This window comes from Neofelis nebulosa, chromosome 8, assembly GCF_028018385.1.
Source record: "Neofelis nebulosa isolate mNeoNeb1 chromosome 8, mNeoNeb1.pri, whole genome shotgun sequence".
Taxonomy (NCBI): Eukaryota; Metazoa; Chordata; class Mammalia; order Carnivora; family Felidae; genus Neofelis; species Neofelis nebulosa.
Genome location: NC_080789.1, coordinates 37,846,149 through 37,861,099, shown reverse-complemented (window position 1 = coordinate 37,861,099; position 14,951 = coordinate 37,846,149). Strand labels below are relative to the sequence as shown.

General features: G+C 34.8%; 1 protein-coding gene across 19 annotated transcripts in view; it reads right to left on the bottom strand.

Annotated features, from left to right (window-relative positions):
- The window catches only part of PPFIA2 (PTPRF interacting protein alpha 2), a 480,968-nt gene that overhangs the window by 107,504 nt on the left and 358,513 nt on the right, over positions 1-14,951 (bottom strand). For 10 of the 19 annotated variants that reach the window (XM_058741898.1, XM_058741906.1, XM_058741916.1 and 7 more), the window contains 5 exons: positions 8,081-8,227; positions 6,929-7,063; positions 1,939-2,025; positions 1,428-1,511; positions 1,035-1,166 (listed from right to left, as the gene is read on the bottom strand). In XM_058741898.1, the coding sequence (XP_058597881.1) occupies positions 1,035-1,166; positions 1,428-1,511; positions 1,939-2,025; positions 6,929-7,063; positions 8,081-8,227 (585 nt within the window). The remainder of the gene's footprint in view (positions 1-1,034; positions 1,167-1,427; positions 1,512-1,938; positions 2,026-6,928; positions 7,064-8,080; positions 8,228-14,951) is intronic. The other 9 variants (XM_058741907.1, XM_058741908.1, XM_058741909.1 and 6 more) reach the window with 1 other exon arrangement.

Below are 14,951 nucleotides of genomic sequence, written 5' to 3'. Positions count from 1 at the left end.
ATGAAATTTTAGTTATGTACAAAACTGTTACATCTCATGACATGTAGAAATAAGCTGCATCATAGAAATTATTTTTAAAATTTTGTCATGAAGTGATTGCTATCGTAAAAGCTTTATGCTTTTTTATATTACCACAAAGCATGATTTTTAAAAATGTATTTTTTCAAATTTAATTTTAGTAAAACTAAACTAAGAGTATAGTGACTGGTAAAGTGGCCATGCATTTGGACTTGAATGGGAAGAAGGCATGCCTTATCACTTTGTAATGAAAGTTAGCCAGTCTACTTTAACAATTTCAGGGGAGTATTTTTTTCTATTTTGGTTTATTGTCTGGGTCAGGGGGAAATGTCTAGCTTAAGTAGTGACTGGCATTCATTCTCAGTTTCCAAAATGATTTGTCCATCTGGGTTTTAGCCCCTACCTTTGTATCTGCTCTGAAATCAGCAACCAGCTCATGTAACTCGTGCTGGTGTGGTAGTCGCTAACTATCAACAAGACACATAGCATTGTGAATGACATTGCACACTGTAAAGAGGCAATTTTTGGAAATGATGCAGCTGAAATTATTGCGTTCCTAAACTGTAGTAGGATCAACACTAGTTCTATTGGTAATATAAATTCACTTACTCATTTTGGCTTTTAGACAAGCAGTAGATTCAGTTACTCGAAACATGTGAATAGTTCAATGCAAGACATCCCCAAAATAATCGATTTTTGTCTCATTGCTCTTTTTTTGCACACCAGGTGAAGAATAACTAAGTATTTTCACCACAAAATACATTTTAATACATTTATCTATATGATCATGAGAATATGCAAGATTTACATACCATGCAGCACTTTTACTCATTTAAAAATTTATCTTACACATTTTTACAGAAACTACTCGGTCACTTCTAAGACTATGTCATATATACTTAAGGAAAATAAATGGACCATCCGACCAATACAATAATCACAGCAGGGTGTAAAACAACCATGCTCTTAAGAACATTGATAAATATTCATGTGATTCTACTCTTCTATCATTTTACCTTCTCCTCTAGGGCAGCCATTCTTTCCTTTAAATGTAGTTGTAAGCGTTCATTAGATTCAGTCAGAAGTCTGTCCACCGTATCAGATAATCTTTTGTTGTGCTCCTCATTCATTTTCTCTCTTTGCCTAGCCTTATATTCAAGAAAAAATAAATAAACTTGACATAACAATTATTTAAAAAGCACTGGGTTTGTTTTTATATTTTTCTAGTTTAAAACTGGATTCCATTTTATGTCTGGTGTGATTAAATTGGCAGAACCTTTTCTTTTTTCCTTTAAAATGCACAGAGCATATTCATAAGATTTTAAATATAACCTATCATCAAGAAAGACATTCATTTCTTACATGCCCATAGACTGATGATTGAGGGGAGTGGTTCTTAATATACATACTCTTTGAAGTTCTTGATTTTTCTCTTCAAGTTGACCTTCTAGATGTCTCATGCGTTCTTCAATGTTTCCATGTCTCTCTTCAGCCTGTTAAGAAATATGAAAAATGTACCTGACATGTAAGATTTGATTAACACTTTACCTCTAAATAAATTGAAATAAAATGTAAAGCAAGCTACTACCAACCGCAAATGTAATTTTCAAAAAATAAACTTTTTTTAAACAGGCAGCTGAACAGCATTGCTTGAAATGTGTCAGCTACAAAGGCCTGTTACATCCAAGCATCAGCAAAACATTGGACTTATTTATGAGCAATGAAATCAGCCAAATGTAACATGCAGACTGTGCATGGTTTGAACACAAACCTGCCATTGTCCAATCTTAAGCTCCTGAAGCACTGAACTGCACAGATGGTTGATTATCAATAAATAAAAATAACATAATTTTTATAAATGAAAAGAAAAACTTAGATGGATTCTATTTAGCAATAGAAAGTAAAGTCCAGTAGGACTACCTTCCTACGTATGGAGATCATTTCTTGTAGTTTAGCTTCCATAACATATTGATAATCATCAGATGAGGTAGAAGAGGTTGGATCAGACTAACAAGTCAAGGAAAAGGAGAGGGACAAAATTGAAAAATCAGAACTAAAGACACTGACACTGAACAGAACATAGCACAGAATGCTTAAAAGAAAAATGTGACAGCAAATTTAATACTTTAATAGACAGAATTTTACATGGAAAGAACTACACTGATATCTGGTGAACACGATGCAGTCAATGGTTATAAATGAAAAACAATGATACGCCCAAATAAAAAACTACCAACCTAAGGTATGGAAGGTTAGTGACGGCTGGCGATGAAAGACTACTACAGAATGAATTAAAGCAACTCTGAAAGAGTCATGTAATAGTTGGGATTATGGGAAACCAAACACTAGAATATGTCTCTGATAGATTGTTAAATGTTTTGTATTTTGGTTTGTTTGTTTATCATATTACTAAAAAATAATGCAAACTGTGTGTCTCAGCGTTGAAGTGTATGCTAGGACAACGACCCAGGTGAAATAAATTTGGAAAAAAAATTTATTACCAACCTAACACTGTAGACATCAAGACAAACTAAGCCACAGGATTAATTATTATGGGTATTCTCCAATTCCAGCAGGGTTGAGTTTCCTCAGCAACAGTGACGAGCTGACAAACTGACTTCTGGTCTCTGAATACAAGTGTGTAGTACCTGGTCTAGTACCCTGGCACCTATTCTCAGATGTAGTCTTAATTTGACATTGTAAATGAAAGTGATTAGAAGTCCTCAAATTATCAAGGTGACAATATATTGTGAGGACAAGAATATTTATTTACAAAGTCTCCTGAATGACACTAGGAACCGCTCAGAAACTGTTTCTACATTGATTTGTTGCCATGGAAACAAAATAGCGCCCTAAAGTGAACAGGCAGCATGGTGCCTTTGTCAGCTAATATTTGCCCAGTGCCAGGATTCGTTACATGTCTTGGAGGTGATTGTCAGGTTATCACAGACACAGAGTGTTAACACATGTGACATTGCTGATAGCTGAATTGTATTAGTATGTTATGCACAGATTACATGTAAAGTTAAATCAACATTTTGATCATAATTACAAGTATATATAACATCAAAATTATTCTATGTTAGATCTATAAGATTTAACTCCAGAGCATATTCCATTACATTCTCTAAGTTTATTCTAAAACAGTGAAACTTACTTTATGCAAATATAGGACTATATATAAATATGTCATGCAGTACCTGAAAAGAAATAGTAGCCTATTCATGTATTGGCTCACACACATATGTACTACTTTATGCAACAAATTCCAACTAATCTATAAAATAAACATTTAACATTTAACTGGTGTACTTATATAGATTACAACTCAGTATTAACATTTGTAAGATTTTCCTTTTGATATTCTTGTTTCATAAATGGGGAAAATAATGAAGACATAACAAATAACCAATTTCTCTCCCCAAATTTCCAAGCAGAAGAAACACAGAAAGCTACCATAGTTCCCAAATGTCACAAAATGGTTTTCTAATATCACTTAAAACCTAGAATTCAAATAGGAATATAGTAAATGGGTCAAAATGTTGTTGAAATGATATCATCTAAATTCATTAAGATATCTGTAATCTCTCAAAAGTACATTTTAACATGCAGTTGGTGGTATAAAAATTAATCAGGTGACTGATTCAAGGTAGTCAAAGCATGAACATTTCGATTTCCAAAGCTGTCTCTTTAAAAACACAAGCCCAGTAGGTCTTCCCAGAGGTCCTTAAAACTTCTACCTCTTTCCATCTTAACTATTGAAAACATACTAAACATTGTAAAAATTCACTTAAAGATTGAGCAAGAATTCTGTCAAGTTTAAATTACTTTGTTATTGTTGATATGTTTTACTGGTCCTAAAAATGAATGAAATACCTTATGGAATTCAATACGAATTATGTCCTTGCTGAGGGAATATGCACTTTAATTAAAGAAGTAAATATAATAAATCATAAAATTGGGATCCCAAAGTCTTTATTGGTTAATTTTGTGCATACTTGCCATAGCCAATGTTAACATTTATCTGTAGCCACTCCTCAATATTTCTGACTTTTTAAAGCCTTAAATGAGCTTTCCTTACCTATCTATACACACACACACCTTATCAACCACAGAATAGATTAAGACATCATTTCTAAACAAAAACTGGGATCAATTTCAATAGTATTGATTTATGTTCATCTTAGCCTTGTGAAGACTGTAGTTTAAGTAATTAGTGTAAATACAAAAGTCACACAAAAACAATCTATTTTTTGTACTCCTTGATGGGATACAGGGCTTATCTTGGTTTCACTCTTTAATATGACATAGGAAAATTTCAAATGAGCTACAGTTAGAGGAAATTATAGGCAGAAATGGCTTTGAGAAAAACATGAGTAGATTTTGAAATGGCGAAGAAATAAAAGTCAGATAGGGTGGGGCAAAGAGAAGAAAACAATAGGTAGCAGATAATAAAAGCAGAAAAAAATATATAGGCCAAATAAAATGCCTGAAACATTATTTAGAATGCCATTCATAATATAGGAGAGGGAAGCCTAGGTTTAAGCTAAGCAGAAATCTTTTTACTTTAGTATCAAAAATAGTAAGAAGTAGAAAAAGATTATGATGATCAATAACAGTGAGATACTGAAAATACGGAAGTGATAAAAATATATAAATAAAACTGGTTCTAGAGATAGTCCCTAAAAGTGTCTGAACAGAGGTGAAGAAAAAGTACAAGATCATTGTAGCCATAAAACTTGGGAAAACAAATGAAAGAGCATCTTCAAAAGTTATAAAAATGTTACAAGCATAGAGAGTGTGCTGAGGATAAAACCTCTTCTCTAGACAAGTGTATATTAAATATGGCAATAATCTAGAAACTCTGTAGTTGAAATAATGGTGTTGATATAAAGTCAGTCTGAAGAAAAAGCAGGAGAAAAGAGAAACACAGTGAACTCTAGCATTTTTAACACTTCTTAAGAAAGATGAAACTACTGAAAAAGGAGGAAATCAAAAGGATTCAGATGAAGTGAAATTTTAGCAATATATTATTAGTTAGATGTAACTATATTATTAGTTAGATGTAATATATTACCATATATTATATTATTAGTTAGATGTAAACTGAAGAAATTATTTTGGGTACATGAATGAAAGTATGTATCAAAAACAAGTAAGAGCCCCAGAGAAAAAATGAGGGGAAAAAAGATAAGACACCTATTTCAAGTTATTTTTTTATATTCTAAATTAAGGATGCTTAGGGATATATACTTTGAAGCCTTGTAAGTCAAGTATTATATTTTAAAGTATGTTTTGTCCTCAGTCCATCAGAAGTTAATTAGGAGCAATTATTTGGTGAATTTTAAATTGTATTATTTTGGAAGAGATTCCAGACTTTCTCGTATTTTACTCAGGATAGTATTGATGATTATTTTACACTAAAGTTTTACAAAATTATTTTTATTATTTAGTCACTCACTTAAAGCTCCGGAAAATAGTTCAGTTCAATAGCTCTATATAAGTTCATGTTCTTCAAATGAAGAGCCTTAGTGTGTGTGTGTGTGTGTGTGTGTGTATATATATGCATGCACACACACACACACACACACACACACATCCTTATCCATATTTGAGTAATTTTAAATGTGTTTGCAAGAAAAAATAGAATACTACTATTATATTTGCACATTTTTATATAATTTAGAGATTATTTCTCAAATTAAATGATAAATTTATCTTTATTTGAGAAAGCACACATTTCTAAAATTGCCAGAAGGGTTTATGGTATGTCTATGACTATAGAAGGATCCAGATTGTGACATTATCCTAATCACACTAATGTTTTATTCAGCTGGTTATTCCAATACTCTGTAGACCAGCAATTATTCCAAAACTTTCTAACCCTGCTCTACTTTGCAAGTATTTGTCTTTTCACTACCTGACTAATTATCTTATTTTAACCAATAGGCATCAGTCTACTTTTCCTCTTTAATTATCTACTTTTTTGGGAAAGCAAATGTGTGTGCCTACTTTTGTATTGCTGTATTGACTGTTTTGGATAGTCCTAATGCCAGAATTTGTAACCTGTAGTTCATATATCTGTCTTACCCATTTATTAGGTGCATGGAAAATGTAGCACTGAGCAATGATCGCATGAATATCTAAAATGTTTGCACATTTTTGAACTGATATTAAAAGTAAAACATGCTTTTAGTGAGTAAAGCTGAAGTTTTATTGTACATATACACTTTGAAGCACTGTCCTTTCCATTTCACTGTGAATGATAAGTCATTTTTAACATTATAATGGTTGCAAAATTTACAATATGTGTATAATTGCAGAATTTGACAGCCATAACATGGCAGATAATTTTGAATATTCCTCAGATTAGTATTGAGTTTAATTGGTTCAGAAGAAACTGTAACTATTAAAACCACTTTCTATTTAGTAACTTTAGAATTTAGACTTTAGAATCTAACTTCCAACTGCTAACAAATGTTTTCATATATAGTCAGAAAGGAACTGCTTATGATATTTCCTACATTTTTAATACTAAACAACTTCTGTTAAGGCTATTAAGTTATTGCAACTTATCTATATACATATTAAATTTCATCATTATTTGTTTATATTCAGTGATTATTCTAATGTTCAAATATTATCATGGAAAATTAACCATCAGGATACAAAATTTTGTTTTTGCTAACGTTTACATAGGCAAAGGTATCATCACATTCATATGTAAATCATTCATGTCAGCATAAATAAGATCTATAATATGAAAAACTCATCTAAGTAACAAACCAGTATAATAAAGACGAAATAAACTTAAATTTCATGAAACCTAAAGACAATCTATAGATTCCATTTGGATCACTACTCCTTTCTATGAGTGTATCTAGACTGACTAATTGTTTTATGGCAATACCTTTGTCAGAGCTGCAATTCTCTGAGCCAGTTCAGCCTCTACTTCAGGTAAGGTCTCAGCTTTCCTCATAGTCTGCTGCAACTTTTGCTCAGCCAGCTCAAGACGCTCTTGTAACTGCCTGTTCTTCTCTTCCATCTGAAACAGGGATGGAAAAAGAGACACTTAAAGAGTTCCAGTAAGGATAACAAACACCAGACACTAGGGTTTCTGCCATTATTCTAGATTTAAAATCAACCACACTTATGTGCAAAGAGATGACTGTACTCATGTTTTTATATGTTACTTACTCACATTCCTTAATAAAATTCAGCACATTAAAAAAATAGAAAAGCTCTTACCAATGGCAACAAAAAGAAATAAAAGTTACTAGTGAATATAAATGTGGACATGTGCAATATAACTCAACGCTAAGGTTTCAGACGTACCATGAGAGCATATTATTGAAAATTATAGTATTAACTGGAGTGAGAGATGAAATGTAGCACAATGACTAACAGCCCAAGCTCTAGAGATAGGGTTAACAGAACTTTTTTCTCTGAAGGGCCAGATAATAAATATTTCAGATTTTGTGTATCATTTATTTAGTCTCTGTTCCAACTATTCAGTTCTACTGTTGTAGCACAAAAACAGTCAGAAAATGATTAAATAAATGAGTATGGCTATGTTTTAATAAAACTTTATTTATAAAACAGCTATAGTTTTGGCACATGGGCCATAGTTTGTCCAAATATGGAGCTCTGGAGCCAAATAGACTCTGCTCTGGAGCCAAATAGACTTGGGCTTCCATTAAGAACTGGCATCTTCCAGATGTGTGACATTGGTAAAGTTTTTATGTCTCTGAACCTTGATGCCTTGGTATAATAATTGTGCTTACTTCACGGGTGGTGGTTAGATTTAAGTGAGGTAATTGTTAACTGCTTAGCAGTGTCTGATTCATGTCTAGACCCAAAGTAAATATTAGTAGTTATTTTTATTATTATTAAGACATATTTGTAAATTACATGCTAGAAATCACATCTGTTGAGTCAGTTCCACTCTAAATTTTAGAGAACAGTTGAATGCCAAGAAATACTGTATTTTATTTACTCCGTATTTTGTTAGAATGGTGAGAGCACACATGGACCAGAACAAAACCAAGATAAGATACTCAACCTGCCGTAGGATGGCCTCTTTATTTGCTAACTCATTTTCTAATTTATCATTCATGTCATGTATGGAGGTAGATTCTCTCTGAGCACTGAGGTAACGTTTCTCAAGGGTTGTGATTCTTTCTTCCATATCTTCCTTCTGTGCCATGGCCTACAATCAAAATAATAAATTAATTAAAATCAGATTTTCACATAGTTTAATGTATTGTCTTGTTATTTAAATAAAATAGTAAGATACAAAGGCTACCGTTTTCTTGAAGCAATATTCATTCCTTTCTTTTTATGGAAAGCATGCCAAATTTCATGTGAATTTTCCCAATTTACCTGTCAGGATTCTTTTTACATCTTGGGTTAACAAAAAGTTCCTCTCTCTGAGAATGGAATGGAGTACAAGAAACTGCCTACTGTAGAACTGGCATTAGAAAAGAAGTGGCAGATAAATTAGCTCATTATACAGTAGAGATAAGTACAATTATGGGTACAGTTGTAAACCATAAAATCAGTAAAATGGTGGCTACCATTCCAAACTGCAAATCAATCTTCAAATAAGGATAACCAATATCACCAGTATCCTCATCTACATATATAAGTAAGAGTACCCCGGGGTTTAAAAAAGGAGGCCAGGGGTACCTCTGTGGCTCAGTAGGTTGAGTGTATGACTTCAGCTCAGGTCATGATCTCAAGGTTAGTGAGTCTGAGCCCGCATCAGGCTTGCTGCTGTCAGCACAGAGCCCGCTTTGGATCCTCTGTCCCCTCCTCCTCTGCTCCTCCCCCACTCACGCTCTCTCTCTCAAAAATGAATAAACATTTGTAAAAAAAAGGAGGCCCTTTTTTTTAAAGTAAATTAGAGTCATATTCACAAATGAATTGACCAATTGACTTGGGAATGTAACCATTTTCCTTGTTACATATATTCCAATTAAAAAAAGATTTTTTAAATGTTTTTATTTATTTTTGAGAGAGAGACAGAGCACAAGGGGGGAGGGGCAGAGAGAGAGGGAGACACAGAATCAGAAGCAGGCTCCAGGCTCTGAGCTGTCAGCACAGCACAGAGCCCGACGCGAGGCTTGAACTCATGAATCGTGAGATCTTGACCTGAGCTGAAGTTGGGTGCATAACTGACTGAGCCACCCAGGTGCCCCAAGAATTTAGAAAACTCAAAGAATACACAACTCTATGGAAAAATCAGCTATCAGTGTGAATGTAATAACCATGGCATTAATATTATTCTCAACTATAATTTTTAAACCACCTAATTCATAGATAATATGGAGATGATTTTATCTTCCTAACAGCTTACATCAACATTCACTAGTAGGTGGATAACCTACTTCTTAAAAAAAGATATTAAGAAAAGTCAGCTGCAGAAGCAAGCCTCATGGGCCTGTGGAGGTTTCCTGATAATGTGGGGAGCTCCTTTGCGTAAGGAGCCTAAAATTGAGTTGGTAGTGGTGGTTTCATATGTTGCTATCCAAATTCCTTTGGTCAATGTTCCTAAGCAACCCTTCTGGTCCTCTCCTTCAGGATCTGGAGCCAGTCCTGCCACATGCACAGAGCAGATACATTTTCTTCCATTTTTTTTCAAAAGAAATAGAAGCCCTTAAATGAATAGTCCTTCATTTCCCGATTTTCCCTCATCACCACCTGGAAATAACCATATGCACGAATCCTTAACTTCTAGCTTTTACTTTTACAACAGGTGTTCGCCTTCTCTCAAAGTTTTAATCATTATCTGTGCTCTAGTTTTTATGCCTTTTCTGCTTTAGGGACCTTGATCACTTTTCTGTCCTGGATTTTCAAGATGATAGCAGAAGTAAATCCCACAACTACAGCTAAAACAATGAAGCAGGCTTACAAATAAGCTTGTACAGATGAGACGTGGAGGGAAGAGGAAAAAGGAATGATTTAAAGAAAATAAAAATAAGAATGATAAATTATCTGCTTGATCACTGACCATAACTGAATTGAAATTATGCAATTTTACTACTCTGGTGGAGCGGCTGTGAAGATACACCACCGTTTTAAAAACAAGCAAGGAAATAAATGTATCAAGTAATTAATAAAATCCTGGAAAAACAAAAAGCTGTACAACAAAAGGAAATGCTATCATAGGAAATTACTACTTGGATCAGTTGTGGAAATGACCTACACAGCCATAATAATGGTGACACTAAATGTGATTTGGGGGTAATTGTAGTGGAAGGATGGGTGGGAGAGAAAAGTAGAGAATAAAAAAGCTAAAATCCTCTGGGTGCCTGGGTGACTCACTGGGTTAAGCATCAGACTCTTGATTTTGGCTCAGGTCATGATCTCAAGGTTTGTGAGTTTGAGCCCCGCATTGGGCTCTGTGCTGACAGTGTGGAGCCTTCTGAGATTCTCCCTCTTTCTCTGCCCCTCCCCCACTTGCACACTCTCTGTCTCTCTCAAAATAAATAAGTAAACTTAAAAGAACTAAAATCCTCATATAATAGCAAGGCATCGATTAAATAAGAGAGAAAATAGCACAACTAACAGCGAAAGGATTGAAATTAAGAATCTCAGGCAAGTGAGATGGAAAGTAGGTGGGCACTCTGTGTGTGTATGCGTGTGTGTGTGTGTGTGTGTGTGTGTGCGCGCGCGCATGTATTTAGATGTGTACCCTCTTGACATTATTTGTCTTTGAAAAATTATGTATTGTTAAACTGTATACTGTTAATTTCATTTTCATATAGAACTCTGGGAATATTGTGTCAATTTTGTAACCAAAAAAGAGACTTCTGAATCTAGCCTACATATATAACTTCTTATAAAATTATAATAGCAATAAACTCAGTTAAAGACATATACATGTTTCTTGACAACATGAGCATTGGAGTAACACTTACTAGCTCCAAATCCCAGTTTTTGCTACTTTTTAACTCAGCTATCATGGGTGAATGCTGATTACCTTTTCTATAACTCATCCTCTTTTCTTTTCTTTTTTGGTTTCTCTGCTTGCTTGTCTATTTTGTTTTCTGTTTTAGGTTGGGATACTAGTATCTACCATATAACATTGTTGTGATACAGTATTTTAAGTGCCCTGTGTAGTCTTATGCATAATACACACTCCATAAATAATAGCTTTTTGATTATTACTTACTATTGTGCCTATAATTAGCTGATCTGACTCTATGGCATACATTGCATGCAGGAGTCACTGTACAGACTTTGGTACTGCATTTTTGATTCAGTGATTCATGTGGGAGATTCAATTTTTAACTGCAAGCTGTGTTGCCAAAAATAAATTTTGAATTTACAAGTTGGAGAAATATCTTTTCCCTGTGTGTCACTTAGAAATTCTAAAATGGGAAGCTTTTTCTAGTCTCTAAAAACTGTTCCCTAAAGAAAGAGGAAAACAGTATAAAGATTCAATTATCTCTTGACCTATGGTTTGTTTACAAAATAGACTTTATTATAGCAAATAAATATAACTCTATAATAACTCAGACATGGTAAACTAAAGAATAAAACTCCATGTTTCAGATAATGGAAAAGACAAAACTGATAATGTATTCATTTAATTACTTAGGAATTTTTGAAGAACTCTTAATAGGAAGTTAGAAAGATAAGCTGGTTTTATTCACAAAACAATATAGAATTTAAATTCTAATTCTTTGTTGGGTGGCTCAGTCGGTTGAGCATCCGACTATGGCTCAGGTCATTATCTTATGGTACGTGAGTTCGAGCCCTGCATCAGGCTCTGTGCTGACAGCTCAGAGCCTGGAGCCTGCTTCAGATTCTGTGTCTCCCTCTCTCTGTGCCCCTCCCCCACTCACACTCTGTCCCTCCCTCTCTCAAAAATAAATAAACATTTAAAGAAAAATTCTAATTCTTTGCACATCAAAATTTGCATAATATTTGCATATTTTGCATAATATTTAATAAAGTATTATTCAATACTCCATTAGTAGCTTTTTTTTAAGTTTATTTATTTATTTATTTGGGAGAGAGAGAGAGAGAGAGAGAGAGAGAGAGAGAGAGAGAGAGACAAAGCGCAAGTGACAGAGAGGCAGAGAGAGGGAGAGAGAAACCCAAGCAGACTCTGCACTGTCAGTGCAGAACCAATTAGGGGTTCAAACTCATGAACCGTGAGATCATGACCTGAGCCGAAACCAAGAGTCATACATGTAACTGACTGAGTCACCTAGGCACTCCCCCAATTAGTAGCTTTCTTAATTATAAAGTGGAGAGCTAAGCATGTTATAAGATTGTCTATGTTTTTAATATGTGTACTGTTCTTGGCTTTACTCCAGCCCCCAACTACATATAGGTCACAGTCAATTTAAGGAGCAACTAAGACAAAACTTCAAAGAAAGTAAATTTTAGAAAGACAAATACCATACGATATCACTCATATGTGGAATTTAAGAAACAAAATAGATGAACATATGGAAGGGAGGAAAAAAAGAGAGGGAAACAAACCATAGGAGACTCTTATTGACAGAGAAAAAAACTGAGGGAAGATGGAGGGAGGTGAGTGGGAGATGGGCCAGATGGGTGATGGGTATTGAGGAGGGCACTTGTTATGATGAGCACTGGGTGTTGTATGTAAGTGATGAATTACTGAAGTCTACTCCCAAAACCAATATTGCATTATATGTTAACTAATGATAATCTAAATAAAAATTTGAAAAAGAAAAAAAATCATAAAAAATAAAGTATATCTCTTATAGTCATCAAAAAAGTAAATTTTAAACAGATTTACTTATTGATGAGGAATAATGACAAAAATATATTCTAAAAGCATTAATGAAATATACTTACATAATTCATTTTAGATATACTAGACAGTCCTCACACGTAAAGCAAAATGCATTGAAGCTTTTAATTATATGGTTTTTCCTACTCTCCCCTTTTTTCCTTAATCAACAAATACATAGTGCTAATACAATACATAAATCATACTGTGCTAGCAATGTTACACATTGGGTAGCAAGAAGAATCACTTTTTTTAAAGTTTACTTATTTATGTTGACAGAGCACATGGTGGGAGGGGCAGAGAGAGAGAGAAAGAGAGAATCCCAAGCAGGCTCCACACTCAACACAGAGCCTTAGGTGGGGCTCCATCCCACAACCACAAGATCACAACCTAAGCTGATATTGAGAGTCAAGAGTCGGAAGCTGAACCGACCGAGCCACCCAGGTGCCCCCACTGTTTTTTTCTCTTATAAATACTTGCAATCTAGTAGACCTTGTGTGTCCACATACTTGCAATCTAGTAGACCTTGTGTGTCCACAGACCACAGTCTGGATTATAAAAGTGGAAGCTGGAGTTTTGAGTGTAAGCGATACCTTTTTAAAGTCCATGGTTTTCTTCTTATTGGAAACAGAGAGCACAAGATTATTTCAGTGGTGGTTACAGTGCAGCTGCATTTTTTATGCCAGTGCTATCACTGGTAAATGATTCTGTTTTGTTGATTTTAGAAGTTGCTCATAGTGGAAGAAGCACAGGTTTTGGAGCTTGGCTGATCCTGTGTCTTCCTGGTGCTGAGGGTTTGGAAGGAGTGCAATGCTCGGAGGGCAGTGCATATGTCTTTGACAAGTCACTTTACCTCAATTGAGAAAAATGGGCATAATGATGAGTACCTTCTGGATAGGACAGATGTAAGAAATTAGACAAATTAAATATAATACACCTGTAATAGTTTTCATGGTTGGTCTTTAAGAATTTCCTAGAAGTAAACCAGGGCCTCAGGCAATCGGACCTTTTTGGAAACATTTTATTTGGCCTTTCATGGTGTCCTTAACACACACACGTGCACACACACACAGCACACATGATGTATACAGAAAGTCAGGCAGTGTATAGGTTTCTTGCCCAGGTCTCATTAATTTCTAGCGCTTCCTATGTCATACCTTTACTGCCGAATGTGTCATACGTATATATTGCCTGACTGGCTCTTGAAGCATCTGTATTTGCAACCTCCCTTTAGAGGTGAATGATGAGAGATATTCTTCACGAATCTCTTCTAAAATATAACTACATAAAATTTTAGAGATGATAATAGTTATATTTAAATTTTTAAAAATGTTTTTATTTATTTTGAGAGAGAGAGAGAGAGAGAGAGAGAGAGAGAGAGAGAGAACAGGGGAGGGGCAAAGAGAGAGAGGGAGAGGGAGACAAATAATCCGAAGCAGGCTCTAGGCTCTGAGCAGTCAGCTAACGGGGCTCGAACTCACGAGCTATGAGATCATAACCTGAGCCAAAGTCAGACACTCGACCAACTGAGCCATCCAGATGCCCCAAGAATAGTTATATTTTATTTTACTTTTTAAAAAATTTTTAACGTTTATTTATCTTTGAAAGAGAGAGAGAAAGAGAGAGTAAGTGGGGGGGGGGGGCAGAGAGAGAGAGGGAGACAGAGAATCCAAAGCAGACTCCAGGCTCTGAGCTGTCAGCTGAGAGTCCGACACGGCTTGAACCCATGAACGGCAAGATCGTGACCTGAGCTGAAGTTGGATGCTCAACTGACTGAGCTACCCAGGTGCCCCAAGAATAGTTATATTTTAAAAGAATTCCACATGAAAGCAGAATACCTTACCTATTAGAAGAGATTTCCTTATTAAAAAAAAAAAAATACCTGGCATCAGATGATTGATATTTTCCATCTGAATTAGCTTTTCGTCACCTACACCTGAAGATGATTAGAATTAAGGAATTATTTTTACATAGTCAATAAGAAAGGGGGAGCTGGAGATACTGGGCTCTACCTGTGACACTGCATTAAATAAACATGAAGAGAGGAAGCAAGAGAGGAGTGTTAAATGAAAGGAAAATTGCTAAATCTCTGGGACTAAGAGAATGAAGAAACCGGGATAAGCAAGGCCTCAACAAATAGCTTTACAGCCAGAAATTG